This window comes from Alligator mississippiensis, chromosome 4, assembly GCF_030867095.1.
Source record: "Alligator mississippiensis isolate rAllMis1 chromosome 4, rAllMis1, whole genome shotgun sequence".
NCBI classification, from domain to species: Eukaryota; Metazoa; Chordata; order Crocodylia; family Alligatoridae; genus Alligator; species Alligator mississippiensis.
The window spans coordinates 167,449,469-167,464,538 of NC_081827.1; the positions used below are offsets into that span (position 1 = coordinate 167,449,469).

Consider the following 15,070-nt stretch of genomic DNA (forward strand, 5'->3'; position numbering starts at 1 on the left):
CAGGCTCTTAGGATGAAACTGCTCCTTTACCTCCCCCCCCCCCCCCCACCCACCCAGGGGTGGATGAAAACCTAGACTGGGAGTGTCACCAGTTTGTCCGTGTCAGTGGAAGTGTGTGTCTTGGATCTGGGTTGCAAAGGCTGGGGTTCCAGTTCTGGCTCGTTGCAGGGGTAGGGATTGGGTTTGGAGTGGTCCTGGGTTTCCAGGACAGTTTGGACCCATGAGTTTAACTTGGGCTGGTAAGTCTCAGCTGTGGAATGGGCAGGACAGTTGATGCAGGCAAGAACCACTACATTTGTCTCTGAAGAAAGTGGTTTGAGGCTCTCTGGGCCAGGGACAATGCCCTCTTCTCTTCATATCTCTGCAAATTCTCCTCAGTCCTGACCCACAATCTCCCCTTACAGTGCCCCCCACTTACCCTCCCCTCCCCCTTTCCAGCTCAAAAAATGAGGTTTCTTGTGTATCAGGTTTTAAAAATAGCTGTTTTTGCTAGAAGCTCAAGTATTTGGGGGTGCTCTCAAACATGGGGCTTGTTTCTGAATGATATCAGGGTCTGGGTCAGGCAGAAGATGTGGGCTGGCTCTGCGGAGACGGACTGTGCTCTGGGCAGGCTGTGGATATGGGCGGGGTCAGGGGTTAAGTTGGGGGGGTATGGCAAGCTTTGGGCATGGGCAAGGGCAGAGCATAGACACAGAGAATGTTGAGGTTGGTGGGGTGAACAGGCTGGAGATACGGAGCTAGCGAGAGGCCAGGGGCTGTCTGTCCAAAGGTGACCCCTGCTGACCAGGGATGCAGTGGAGGGAGCCTGGCAAGGGTCCTCCCTGCCCGAGGGGCAGTCACCAGAGACGGCAGCATAGGGATGTGAAAGGAGGCTTGATTTCTGATGGGCTTCTATTCCCAGTGACCCTCTCGTGTCATGAATAGGGGTTTTGGGGCCATTGTGAGAGAGGCAGGGAGGGGTCTGCCAGCCTTGGTGCAAGGAGGGTCCCAGCCCTCTGATGTCCAGCCTGGCCTGCCTGTGGGGGTGAGGCCTGGGCATTGGGCTTTCCAAAGATGTTTCTGAGAAGCAAGCCCTGCTCCTGCTTTGAAGAGCTGGGTCATCCCACAGAGACCTGAAATCACTCAGCCCCAGCACCTGTTTTATGAGAAACACTGGCGCTTCAAGGAAACCCAGTGCCTGAGGTGGCAAAGCCCATCCTGGTTCCACGCAGCACCCCCTCCCACACAGTGCCAGGGGAGGCCGTGCACCGCACCCAACCACGCATGGGGACCGCACCAGCCATGCCTCCACTCATCAGCTTTGAGCATCATGTGCTGTGGCAAGCGGGTGGGGGAGAGCAGAGGGGGAGGGGGTGAAGGGGAGAAAACAAGCAGAGGAAGGAAGGAAGCGAGAAAGACAAGTGGAGAGAAGAAAGAGAGCGCGAAGCAGAAGGACGCAAAAGGGGATGAGGGAGCCAAGAGAGGGAAGGAGGGAAGACCTGTCCTGCCTGGTACACTCTGGGCAGTACCAGTGGGTCTGGGGCTGGTATAGCCCCTTTCCAGGTCAAGTCTTCTTCTGGGTTTTGGTGTTTCCTTTTGCTCCCTGCCACACATAATGGCACCCATGCCCAGCCAGTCCTTCACCTCAGGCCAGGCTCTGTCCACAGGCCCTTCCAAGTTCATGCTGGCATTTTCCAAAGGAGAGAAGCCAGATGAATATTTAAACGAGGCCTTTAAACTTTAAACAGTGACACTGCTCAGAGCTGGTGCGTTTAGCTGGAGAAGTGGGGAGCAAGTGGTGGGGGGTAGGAGTGGAGCACCAAGGTGTCGCACACATCTCTCCTGTTTTGCTGAGTGTGATTGGTGATACCTGTGCATATGTGGTCACTGGTTCACAAGCTCCATTTATAGTCTTGATTTCCCCCCCCCCCCTCATTTGCAACTCCTAGTGTCATTTAGACTGATTAAAAAGTGAATGTAAATCACCAGTGTGAGCTTGTGAAAATGATTAATTCAAGGTACAATGCAACACGGGAATTGGTCTGGGGGGTAGTGTGTACAACTGATAGTGTGTGTATGTGTCTGCTAGAGCAGTGGGGACCAACCTTTTTGGCGGGTATACTGCAAGTTAAGCCTGATGCCTTCCACAAGTGTCACTCTGATCATCTCTTCCTTCCCTGTGCCCCCTGCCTAACCTGCTGCTCTGCTTTCTGTTCCCTTCCCTATCTGTCACCGTGCTGCCTATCCCCTCCCTGATCTGCCATGTGCCACACCAAGAAACTTCCCTTGCCACTTGTGGCATGCATGCATGCCTCAAGTTGGTTACCCTGGGCTAGAATTTTTTTGTGTGACTGATATCTACTAATCATGTGTGCCTGTATACTTAATTGCATTTACATGGCATGTGAATCTGTGCATGTAGGTGTTGCCTGTCACAGCTATGTGCATCTGTACATAGATGTGTGCTCATGCCTGACTCTGCCACATGTTGTAGGTCTGCAGACCTGAGTGTGTTTCACATGTACTGTGGCATGTATATGTGGCTGTGTGTACACACTGTAGGTGCTTTGTGTCTGATGGGTTACCCTAGCCTCAACCAAGACTCCCAGTTGCAGCAGAAAGCCAGAAGCAGCTGGCATGACTCCAGGGATGACTTCCAGCTGCCATTACTAGGCTGCCCTGGGATCAGGTGACCTCTACCTAACCTCATCCCTGGGGCCCATCACATAGTTAGCAATCAGTTCAGCAGGCAGGCATCTTGCCCAGGGCTGCGTCCGAGACCCTCATGCCTCCCCACCCACAGCACATCTTTTATTCACCAGCTAGTAAAATATTCACACCTTTCTCCCCCTCTCTTGTCTGCTCCCTCCTTCACTGTCCTTTCCATATGGAGACATCTTGTTTGATTGATGGATTATTATTGAGCACCAAGGGATCCTAGACACTGGGAAGGATGAGCGCTGAGCAGAGATCAACAAAGGTTGGGCTGGGACCAACCTTGGCCCAGCTGAGACCTCTCTATAAACCCTTGTCTTGTACTCTTGGAGGGGGTGGATTTTACAGTGGTGTGCCTGACACCTAGGGTCTTCCATCCCGTCTTCAGTGGGAATGTGAGTAGACCATGAGGGTTCACATTTTCCTCTCACACCTATTCTTCTTATATAGCTCCCTAGGTGCCCCCTCTTGGACTGGAACCCACTGGCACCAGGTACTGCACAAACACTGCACAATAAGAAGGTCATAGAAATCAGAAAAGTAGTGCTGGAAGGGACCTCCAGAGGTCATCTAGTCCAACCCTTTGCCTGAGGCAGGGTCATTCCTATCCAAACTGTCCTATACAATCCATAATCTAAACTCTTCATAAAACTACTGTCAACTCTTGTCCAACATTAGACATAATACCCTAACCTGCCACAAGTGAAGCAGGGGAACCACAGAAGCCAGTGTCCCTGCTAGAAAGATGCCTATCTCCAGTAGTGTAACTCCCACTAGCATGATACCGTTGTCCTTCCATGGAGCCCCCTCCTGATTTATACCTGGGTGAGGGTAACCAAAATCCAGTGGTGCCAACTTTTATGATTTTATGGAAACTCTCGGGGGGGGGTGCAGGAAGTTACTCACCTGAAAGCCATGGTTTTGGGAGTTGAGTGATTGTGAGGGAAGCTTGAGCTTGGCTTTCATTTAAAAAGCTTCTAGCCCTCCTGGTAGCAGAAAGAACCTTGCAATCCTGACTCTGGAAAGCTGCCCTTTTTATAGCCAATCATGATGGCTTTTAGGGTTGTGGGGGGAGAGGATGGCTGACTCCCAGCTTCTAGAAAGCTTGGAGCTAATGGTTCTGGTGGGAGGCCAGAAGGGTTTGCTGGTGTTCCTGATTGACACCTGCATAACTGGGCTTGATTGATTTCTAGTTTACTCCTATGTAAACTGGATTTCCTACTGGAGCCAGCGGCATACCACCAGGATAAGTAAGGAAAACATTGGGTGTCTTCAGTGGACCTCTATCAATGCATCTAGGTTCTGATATAGATGCATTTAAAGCAGCATAAGCATGTCCTATAGATTTATGTGAGACTTAGACCCCAGCATATACAACTGAGCTTTGTGCATGCCTCATAGAGTACAATAATAAATTCTCTGCCTTTGTTGCCAATAGCACCTTAGGCCTCAATTCTCCTCCTGCATAAGTTTTACTCCTTTCAGTGATATGGCACCTTTCCAGTCAATAGGGGTGCAGTGGCCGAGTGGTCACACTGTCTCCCTACCCAGCCAGAGGAGTGAGTTTCAGCTCTGCTCTGCACTCATGGCCAAGGCTGCCTCCATGTGACCAGTTGTAAATGGGAGCCTGGTCCTTCAGGCTAGGGAATCAAAACAGCTGGATAGGATGCTGACTACCTTGCCTGTCCGTACTCCTTGCCCCTCCCTCCCCCCAGCTGCAGGCCAATGGGGGGGGAGCAATGGGCCACTGGGTCCAAGGAAACCTTGACCTTTGACACCAGTTTGTACCAGCAGAGGATCTTGATCTTGCCCTTAAAAACCCCAGTGTCCCCTAGTTTCCCTTTGCTGCTGCTTTCCTGCTGAAGTGTGCAGGGAAATGGATGACAAGGTTTGGTTTGGTACTCACAGCCAATTGAGAGTTGAAGGACAGGTTGTTTCCCAGCTTCCTGCCTGTCCACCAGGCTTGTCGGCATACTTACGAATCATGGAGTCAGTGGGCAGTGCCTCTTCTACACAGGACCGTGTGCATGCATGCATGTGTGCGTGCAGTGTGGTGTGTGAGCAGTGCAACAGGAGTGGAGACTTTCATGGTTCTGCTCTTGTGACAGGCCCAGGGCTGCCATGGCCAACCTGAGAAGCCATGTCCACACAAGCAATGACACTGTCATTAGGTGAGGAGTTTGCATCTTGGCCTGTCAGGAAATGGGTTTCCTGTGCTGCAAGATTTTTTGTTGTTTCCAAAAGTTCTCCTGTCCCAAACTGGGAAGAGAACTTCAGTTCTTGCAAAAATGCCAGAACCTGACCAACAGAGAGTGAATATTATTTTTATTCAAATCAGTGCAAACATTTTTACTTTTGACCTTTCCCTGCATGTATCCTTTCTTTTCTCCCCTTTAGTCTTAATCAGTGGTCCTCAATCTTTTTAAACTCAAGGCCTCCATCAGAAAATGCCAGCTCTTCCTTTTCATTCATTGTTTGACTACAGGAAAAAAAAACTCCAGAATTTTCCTTTCATTGCAAAGAACTCAGAAAGCCCACAACAGGTCAGACATAGTTTTGCCACTATGGCTTTCTATTTGAAATCTCTGATTGGCACACCTAACAGTGCTAACTTTACATGGCACCCCACAACACCCTTGAAGGGATCTTAAGGGACCCCAGGGTTGCATGGGCCCCCTGACTGAGGATAACTAGTCTGAATACTAAGATTTTGAAATCAATCAAGCAAACAAAAAATGTTGGGGGTTTGAGAAATAAGCAATTTTTTTCCTTTGCCAAAAATGTCCCATTTAATTATTTTTTTTAATTATGAAGATTCCCCTCCCTCAAGTGGTGTTCAAGTGAGGTGATGTGTTGAAGCTGGCTGTTGCTTTGTGGACATGTTCTATTCGGGTGATTTAGTGTTTGTCAGCATTAAAAAAAGGTTTGTTTAAAAAAAAAAAAAAAAATCCCCAGGCAGATCAACCCACAACCTCCAGAACCAGAGCAGCAGCTGCTTCTAACTGCAACGTCGAAGCTTTCAGCAGTGAGGCGCAGTGACACCACTGGCCACCAGAGGGTGCCAACTACCCATTGACCATTGTGACAACCCCAGTATATAGGGGCAGCTAAAAGAATTACCCCTTCAGCGTAAGGGCCTGAAGCCGGTGGGGCTTGGGGTCCTTGAGCTTCCTTCCTGCTTGCAGCTCACTGGAGTGATGTGGTTTGTGGCAGTGACCAGTCTTATGACCTGCTGGACCTCCCCACCCTGCCAGGCCCAGCCCTTGAGTGACATGCAGTAGGAGGCTGAGTGGAAGCTTAGTTGGTATCTGCTGTTCCCCAGCTGCCTGGCCTGGGCATCTGCTCTTGCTGTGACTAAGGAGCTCAGGAGTCACTCTAATGGGACTGACATGAAGCTCTCCGCCTGCAGCCTGGCAGACCCTGCTTTCCCTTTGCTTTCTATGCTTCTCTCCTCTTCCCCATTCCCTGTTTCTCTCCCTCCCTTCCTCTCTTTCTGGTTTGCATGCCTCTCCCAAGCCCAGAGATGAAGCTGAAAATAGAAATGGTGTTGGTTTCTGAACCGGAAGAGTGGCTTAGGGGTGGGGGTGGGAAGCGGATGTGGGGATGAGTCCAGCATAGAGCTGCCACCTGTTCTGGTCAGTTAATGCGCCTTATTGAAAGGGGCTGGGCAGCTAATGCTGGGCTGTTGTTGCCTCCCCCATGCACTGAAGTGCTGGGCAATGACTGGCATGTTCTAGCTTCCCAGGCTCTAGCTCGTTGCGTTGGTAAAGCAGCCCCAGGGAGACGTGGGGACTAGTGCAGGCACAGGAGTTGTACTAGAGCTGGTCAGTCTGACCCAAGACTCCTGCTTGCAGTGCTGAGCTGGGAGATGTGGGTTCAAACCAGCTCTGCCATAGGCCCTGGGCAAAGATGTTTCTTGATATTCCTCAGTTTCTTCTCCCAACCCTTGGCTGGGTGGTCTCATGTCTTGAGCTCCATCGGGCAGGGACTGTGTGTGTCTGCATTCATGTCCATGTCTATACAGCTCCTAGCACAGCAGGGCCCACCAATTCCATGCAGATGACAGGCTGGGACAAACTAGGCCACAACCATTTGCCCCTCCTGGTTGCTACCACATTTTCCCTTCAACTCACTACAGCTAGAAAAATCTTTGGGGCAGCTCCTTTCTTCATGGAGCCTGCCCCACCCTGGTGACATCTCCTTCAGCACCTGTTCTGTCCCCTCGTATCCTGTCTCAAATGCATGGGGCATGCTGGGGGTCAGTGGCCAACCCTCCCACCACCCTGAGTTCGCTGATGACAGGGAAGGGCTCGGGGGAGGGGGGTGGTGTCCAGGCTTAAGGGTCCTCCCAGTGTAATGCAACAGGCTGTGTTTGCTCCCCCTCTCCAGGCGCATGTTCCCGTTTCTCAGCTTCAACCTCACTGGGCTGGACCCCGTGGCTCATTACAATGTCTGTGTTGACATCGTCCTGGTGGACCAGCACCACTGGAGGTACCAAGGCGGAAAGTGGGTCCAGTGCGGCAAGGCAGAGGGGAACATGCCAGGTACGGAGTCCCAAATCCAGAGCCACCCACTCCTATCCCTTTCCTTTCCCCAGCCAGCTGTCTCACTCAAGGGTTGAAGGAGCCCAAGTCCCAACATGAGGGAACCCACTGGCTATAAAGGGAAGGGCAGGGCTTGGGGCCATCTCCATCAGGGCTCCTGAGAGAAGCTAGGTGGCCCCCACAAAGTTGGTGCTTCTGCCCTCCCTATACTCACACATGGCACATTGTGCTGGGAGATGCCAGAAGAAGAGGGAGCTAGGAGCTCCCCCACAGCAAGAGCTCCTGCACCATCCTCCACAGTGCTTCCCACCAGCTGAGGCTGGAACTGAAGTAGCTGGATGCTCCTCACGGCCAGGGCCTGGGTAGCATCCTCTGCAGCGCTCTCTGCTTGGAGAAGCTGGGCTTGGAGCAGCCAGGTGCTCTTCTACCAGTCCTGCCAGTGACTCCCACTACAGAAGCTGGGCAGAGGACAGAGGGCCCTGTGACCAGAACAGCTATGGCCAGGCTCTCAGGGTTATAATTCCCAAGTGGAAGCTAGGCAGGTGGGGAACAGTCCCTTCCCATCCATAAAATGGGACAGATTTTGATTAATTCCCCTTGTTCTGGTCCAGGCTGCACCATGCTAGCCCTTTTTGTGATAACCCAAGTGATAAGAAGCAGGAGGACACCCCTCCCTTCTGCCTTACCTGCTTGGTACATAAAGCTTTCCCCTTCACCTGCCCCTTTCCCCTGCCTCTGTTTTCTCCTGTCCTTACATGATCCCAGCAGGGAACTGGCTGCCCTTGACCTCTGTGGCATTCCCAGGAGCTGGGGCTCCCTCTCGTGGGCAGAGGAGGTTGTGCAGCAGTGCCCCAGTATCCTGTCTTTGTGCCCCCTAGTGTGAGGGGCCCAGGTTGTTCCCTGGCTGCCTGTACAGCTCAGCCCATCCTGGTTTGGGGTAGAAGCAAGGGGGAATTTCCTCCCTTGGCAGAGAAGATGTGATGGTCATGAACTCGCAAGTGGTGCTCTGCCACTGGGATCCATGCTCTGAGTGGAAGGTCCCAGCCTAGGGGCTCTAGCTAGTAGGAGGGGGCTCTGAGGGGCTAGCCCAGAGCTAAAGGGTATTGGGTGGAGGGAGAGGAGTTAGCTGGCGGGCCAGGGGATGGTGCAGTGTTAACCAGGGGTTGCCTTGCAGGTAACCGGCTGTACGTCCACCCAGACTCCCCCAACACCGGCGCCCACTGGATGCGCCAGGAGGTCTCGTTCGGGAAGCTCAAGCTCACCAATAACAAAGGGGCATCCAACAATGTCACCCAGGTAACAGCTTCCTCCACCTGGTCCGGGGCTGGCACTACCTCCTGCCACAACACCATGCAGAACTCCCCAGTAGGATGCTAACATTGGTGCCAGCCAGGACCCCAACTGTGTCACCAGGTGATCTGTCAGGGCACTGTTTGAACATCCTGAAGAGAATCCCACATGCCCTCAGCAGCCCTCAAAACTTTTTGGTAACTCAAGCTGCTGCCTGCTTTTCTCCACTGGCTTTTCAGTGCTGCAAACCTGTCCCCATGCAAACTGCCTTCTCCCCAGTGTCTTCCCTCCACTGCCAGGTGCTGACTTTTGCTACTCAGTTTACCTGTGGAACTCACTGCTGTATGAGAGCAGTGGAGAGAATATCGCACCCTGTGGGCCATGAGGTCACTGTTCTATTCCCCCCCCACCAAAGTTGCCCAATGGGGATGATGTTGGCCCATGGGTCCAAGTCCCTGATGCCCCCTGTTATCAACACCCCTCACCCAGTTGTGCGTTGCCTCCACAGATGATTGTGCTGCAGTCTCTGCACAAGTACCAGCCCCGGCTGCATGTCACTGAGGTGAAGGATGGTGAGGGAGATGAGTCATACCCCTCTGCCCGCACCCAGACCTTCACCTTCCCCGAGACTCAGTTCATCGCTGTCACAGCCTACCAGAATGCCGATGTAAGTGCAAGAGGGGTGGAGAGAGTGCCTCCCCGTTGTGGTAGCAACTCCTTGAGGGAGGGGCAGGGGTACAGCAGCCACCAGAGGGTACTGTGCCAAGAAGGGCACTGTGGCTGCTGGAAGCTATGGGTGGGATGGTGGCTGGAGCATCGGACCACACCCCATACACACTCAGCCTCTCCAGTGTGAACTGTCCACAGCCCAGACCCCCTGTCAGGCTGGGATGGGCAGGGTGGGCACTGAGGGAGAGCAAGGGGGTGGGCCAGGACACTGCAGGGGCTCTACTGCTTATGGGTGGGTTACCCAGGGTTTAGGGTGCAGGGAGGTGGGAGGTTGCCTTGGCTCCTGCTCTCTGCCCCTCCCTTGCCTCCCAACATAGACACTCTCCCAGGCTCTGCTCTGTTCTTTCCAGATCACTCAGCTAAAGATCGACCACAACCCCTTTGCTAAAGGCTTCAGGGACAACTTTGATTCGTGAGTATCTCCCTTCTGTCCACCTGATATTCACTCCAACTTCATCCATACCTCAGGTCCCCTAGGGAAGAACTTCCCCTGCCACTTCCCAGCCTTTTTCTCCTCCCACTTCTAAAACATGGCTGGAGGCCCAGGGCTGGATCTTCCACTGGTATAAATCCTTCTTTGGGGGAGAGATACCAATGTACAGCCCCTTGGCTTCTGGTTCATAATTCCTTGCTCCCCTGCTCCCTGCATCACTCTTGAGCCTCACTTCAACACAGCCTCAGGCTCTGTCTCCAGAAGTTGGGCCAGCCATCCAGCCAGGTGCCCCCGGGCAGGCTCAGCTTCTCTCCTCGGTTTCCTGTACAAGGATATCCCTGTTACTTGAGTTTGGCCTTTGACCTAGTGTTAACCCTGAGGGCTTTCACTGAGAGGGCAGGCAGGCACCTGGGGCATCTCAGATTTGGGCTCTGATATGGAGCTGTGGGCCCTTCTGCCCTTCACCCCTGGGCAGAGATGCAGGCTAGTGCTGGGGACAGGGGCTCCAGTGACACAGGGGTCTTCTTCCTGCTAGCTTCAGAAGAGGGAGGTCTATTCAACCTCTGTGGCACACTCAGTGCTTTGTGCTTGCCAGCAAACTCCTCCCATCTCTCCACTGAGTGGAGCTAAAATCCCTTTCCACCCCTCAGCTTGCCTCACTTCACCTCCCAGCCTGCAGCACCACAGTCCAGGACTAGATTTCAACCCAGAGCAAGAGACACCCACCTCCACTCATCACCACTGTCCCCTGAGACATCCATCTTTTCCACCACCACCACTGCAAGGTCCCATTTGACCCCTGGCCCATCTCTATTGCACCCTTCCCTCCCACAGGATGTACACGACATCAGAGAGTGACCGTGTCACCCCGTCCCCACCTGATGCTGCCAGCTGCCAGCAGCTCCTTCCTGGCAGCCGCTTCCAGTCCTTCCTGCACGACCAGTACCCGCTGCCCCAGAGCCGCTACTACAATGGAGACCGGGCACCACCCCTGCCTCTACAGCACAAGGACCCTCCCCGCTGGTACTTCACCTCCCAGCAGCCCCCCGCCCCCTCCCTGGATTACGGTACCTATGAGGGCAACTACTCTGGGAACAAGTACATGTCCTATGGCGTCAAGCCCTTCACCCTGCAGGCATCAGCCCACCCGACACTGCCCTACTACCAGGATCACCACCCCTTCAGCTCACCCTCTGCCTGGACCCCTGGTCAGTATCACCCCAAGCCCAGCCCAGGGGCACTGAGCTGGTTCCAGCCCATGCGGGACTTGCGGCCGCTGCCCCCGGGGGAAGAGAAGGGGAAGGACGCAGAGCTGTGGCCTGAGCCAACCTCGGTAAAGTCAGCCGATTCGTCGGACTCTGGGCTGTATGATGCAGAGTGTAAGCGCCGCCGCCTCTCACCCTATGTCTCCAGTGCCGAGAGCTCCCCTCCGGCTCGAAATGGGGACCTCTATGACAAAGAAGGGGGTGGAGATGCTGGCTACTATGGTTTCTATGGCAACTGAGGACAGGCACGTGCTTGTGAGAGGGGTGAGGACTCAGCAATTTCTATGTGATGTTAAAATAAGTTCCCTCTCACAAACCCTCCCCAGCCCCCAGGTCCTATCAGGTTGCCCCAGGAAAAGGTGATGTTGCGGGGAGGGAAGCAGGAGCAGGAATACAGCTGGAAGGCTGGGTTGTAGTCTCACTGGTCTGTTGCTGATCAGACCCCTCCCCATCCTCTCTTGCACACTTCAGAGACCTCTAGGCACACACCAGTCCCTGCTGGGTGTGTCAATACCTTTACCAGTGTGCTGATATGAGTGTAAGTGTGTGCTCCATGCACAAATGCACTGATGTGTGCATGTGTATACATGAACCATGTGTGCACATGAATCTGGGTGCACTCAAGTACGCACACACTCCTTTCCCCATCTTAGTGCATAAGTCCAGTCACCCAGTGTATGGGTACACTTTTGCGTGCCAGTAGTGGTGTGTGCACACCAGCATAAGCACAAGTGGGCTCGGCTGTGTTCATAAATGGGCTCACGACCCAGAGCATTTGCACAGTCAAGCACAAGAAGGCAGTTTTGCACACACCCACTCACACCTGTGCTTGTGCTCCCTGGCTCTCTCTGGCATGTGCCCAGATGCAGAGAATTGCACAATACATGTGCATGTTCTCGTGCACAAATGTCCTGATATGGGTGCACAAATGTCCTGATATGGGTGCTCACACCAACCACAGTGCAAGGAAGAGGCACTGCACTGTCTGGTTGGCATGAGCCAAAGCCTGTAGGCCCCGTTAAGCAGCTGCCATCCCTAGCCCTATCACTCCTTGCTGGCAGCAGCAGGAGAAGAAATGATGCATAATCGGACACAGCCATGGACCCTAGCAGGAGACAGCTTGTGGCCTGATTCCCTTATTTACGAGATATGCCGCCTTCCAGGTGCTTGCCATAAAGCTGGGCTTGCTGCCTCTGCTCATCCAGAGCAAAAATTGCCCTCACAACTACTGTAAGTTCACCACTCCTCAAGGCAACAGCTCTTGATTCCTGCTGTTCAGCTATCATCACAACAGCATCCCCCATGCATGGTGACCTCCCACAGCAACAGTCAAAACCCTGTGGGTGGCTTAGGTTGTTCCCAGCAGGTTGCTTCCTGAGGCACCTGCCTGCTGGTGACTAAGAAGAGGTGTTTGCTTCTGCTACCTTACTCAGGTTTGGCCTATCTGGCACACGCACAAGCTACTATGTGTGGCTGTGTGGTGGCTGGTCTGTCAACTGTCCTCTAGCATATCTCAAGCAAAGTTGGGGGTGGGAGGGGAGGTCTCGCTGGCTCTATCCTGCACCTCTCCCTCTTAGACACCCCCCCCCCACCAATCCCACCCTTGGGACAAGACCCTCAAGATTCCCTCCCTTGCCCCAATCTCCCCTGTGTCTAAGAGGCCCAGGCTCATTGGATTGAGCAGGCAGGATCCCTGTTGGGGGCCAGTTCCCTCCTCCTTTCTCCCCCATCAATGGCATAGGACCCAGCTGGGCAGAGGTGTGACCAGCAGGCTGTTCCCCTTGGGATGAATGTGGCTGGTTCTGGTGGCTTCCCTCTCCTGAGTGCCATGGAGCCCGTACCAGCAAAAGAAAACTGCCAGGCCTAAAGCTCATATCCTCTTGGACAGGTGTACCACAGGGGCCTAGTTTGGCCGAGTATGGGCTGGGCTCCAGTCCCTGTCCTGTAACTAGAGTGTCGGGAACTAGTGCTTGAGCCCAGGCTGTGCCTCCTCCCCAAGACCTCACGGCTGCCATGGGTGAGACAATAGCGGCATGCCCCCCCTGCACACCCACCCCACTGCTGCAGGTCAGGTCAGGCTGGGAGGCACCAAGAGGCTGGCCACAGCATGACCAGCTCAACCCTTGTTCCACAAAGCATTTGCTGACTTCAGCCCTGGCCAGAAAGGCCTTCCCAGAGTCCTGACAGGCTTCCCAGGCAGGCAGACCCTATCCATGGCTCACTGAGGGGACACCACAGGAGTGATGAGAGGCTTGGGCAAGGCACACCGCCATCCACCAGCAGCCCTGCTCCCAGCAGCCAGGCAGTGCCAGGGCCAAGCTCCTGGTACTGGGATGCTGCCCACAAGTATCAGTGAATGCAGGGTGTGGTTACACAGTGGTGCATCCACCTTGGTGTCCCCCCGCAACCCCACCAAAATCAGCCCAAAAGAAGCAAGGGGGGTGGTGCCTTCTAACTAAATGAAGCATCTAAAGAGTGGGGGAAATGCCCCTCAACCCCCCCCAGTTTCTCTACTAAAGCTGTTTGGGGAGGAAGAGGAAGGGGATTTTAGTCCTGCAGCAACTGTATTCAACTCTCAGATTCTCCTTCCTAGGGGGGATGCCTCCCACCCCCTCCTTCCCCAGCCCTGCAATATTTAAAAGCCCATATCCTGGGAACACTTGATTAGTATTCAAGAAGTTGGATTTCTTTTGTGCAGACAATCAGAGGAATGTGCCCTGTCCCTGCCAGCAGGCAGGGCATAGCCTTCCTCCCAGCCTGTTGCCCAGATTGCCCTCGCCGTGGGCACAGGTCACCCCCCCCCCCCCAACCCCACCCCGATCGCCAAAACTGTTTACACTCCAAAAAATAAAAAACAGCAACAACAACAACAAAAAAAACCCGAGGAGGAAAAAAAAAAAAAAAAAAGTGTAGGTTTAGAACCGTGACAGTCCTCAGTGTTTGGGTGGTTAGTCAATTTTTTTTTTTTTTTTTTTTTAAAGAAAGGAAATTTTACTTTTGAAAATATTTATTGAAAATTATGTACAGGTTCCATGTGGGGTTTTTTTGTTGTTTTTGTTTTGCTTAAGAATTTCTTTAAATAAAGTGTAAAGCTGTGGCTAATTCAGTGCATTGGTGGGGGCCAAGTACATGCTGCCAGTGTCAGAAACAGCACAAAACAGCAAGTGGGGGGGAAGGAGAGGCTAGTGTAGAAGTGTGCGCGTGTGTACGGGGGCTAGTATAGGACACCATTTGTGTGCACGCACAAATGCATGTGTGTGCATATGCCTATTTATACCTAGCATAGATGAGTATGGGGGAGACAGAGTGTGCGCTGGGGGTGGAAACTGTTTGTGACTACTGCTGGAGTATATACCTGTACGCAGAGGCACGTGCAAACACATGCATGCAGGCCTATAGGCAAAGCATGTGTGGAGTGTCACGGTCAGCAGTCATTTACAAGCACATATCTGGTGCAAAGCACGGCCATGGCTGTGTGGCAGAGGTGGCAGACATCATGGAGCCCCTCTGGTCAGTGTTTCAGGCTGTGCCAATAGTTGGGTTGCAGGGAGCACACCTCACACAAGCCTGTCCCCACCTGGCCTCAGTAGTTTACCTGTGTTGCAACCATGTATGCTTATGCCCACAGTGGTGCATGATGCACAAAACTTTGCCATGTGTGAGCTGGGAGTCCTTCCCCACTGAGGCTCACAAGGCCCTCCCCAAGAGAACTGAGGCACAGGGCAGGGAAGGGATAGGCCAGGAAAGCTAAGATAGGCCCCAGCTTCCCCTGCGAGTCCTCTAATCATCACTAACCTTCATTCCCATCCCCCTCCCCAAGCAGGGCACAAAACCTAGTGTCCTGGCTCCAAGCCGGGTTCAAAATCCATCCGGGCAGGCCCTGTTCTATAACCAAAAGCATGAAAGGGAGCAGTGACCAGCATCACATCTATCTCCACCTCTGCTGGAACAAGCAGGTACCACTTGCAGTTGGCTGTCTCAGGGGTGGCCACAGGGTTGATAGCAGGGTGTAGTCTTTGGTTCAAGTCTGGAGAAGGCTTTCACTCATGCTCCTGGCACTGCAGGAAGATGCTGTAACCCTTCAGCCCTCTTGGCTCTCATTGCTGCCTTATCCC

The 15,070-nt window shown here is 53.3% G+C and overlaps 1 protein-coding gene across 1 annotated transcript in view; it reads left to right on the plus strand.

Annotated features, from left to right (window-relative positions):
• TBX21 (T-box transcription factor 21) overlaps positions 1 to 14,057 on the plus strand; it is a 37,421-nt gene extending 23,364 nt beyond the window's left edge. The window contains exons 2-6 of the mRNA XM_006277120.4: positions 7,084 to 7,238; positions 8,413 to 8,534; positions 9,037 to 9,195; positions 9,608 to 9,669; positions 10,525 to 14,057. Coding sequence (XP_006277182.2) covers positions 7,084 to 7,238; positions 8,413 to 8,534; positions 9,037 to 9,195; positions 9,608 to 9,669; positions 10,525 to 11,194 — 1,168 coding nt within the window. The 3' untranslated portion in view covers positions 11,195 to 14,057. The remainder of the gene's footprint in view (positions 1 to 7,083; positions 7,239 to 8,412; positions 8,535 to 9,036; positions 9,196 to 9,607; positions 9,670 to 10,524) is intronic.
• Positions 14,058 to 15,070: the final 1,013 nt, after the last annotated feature.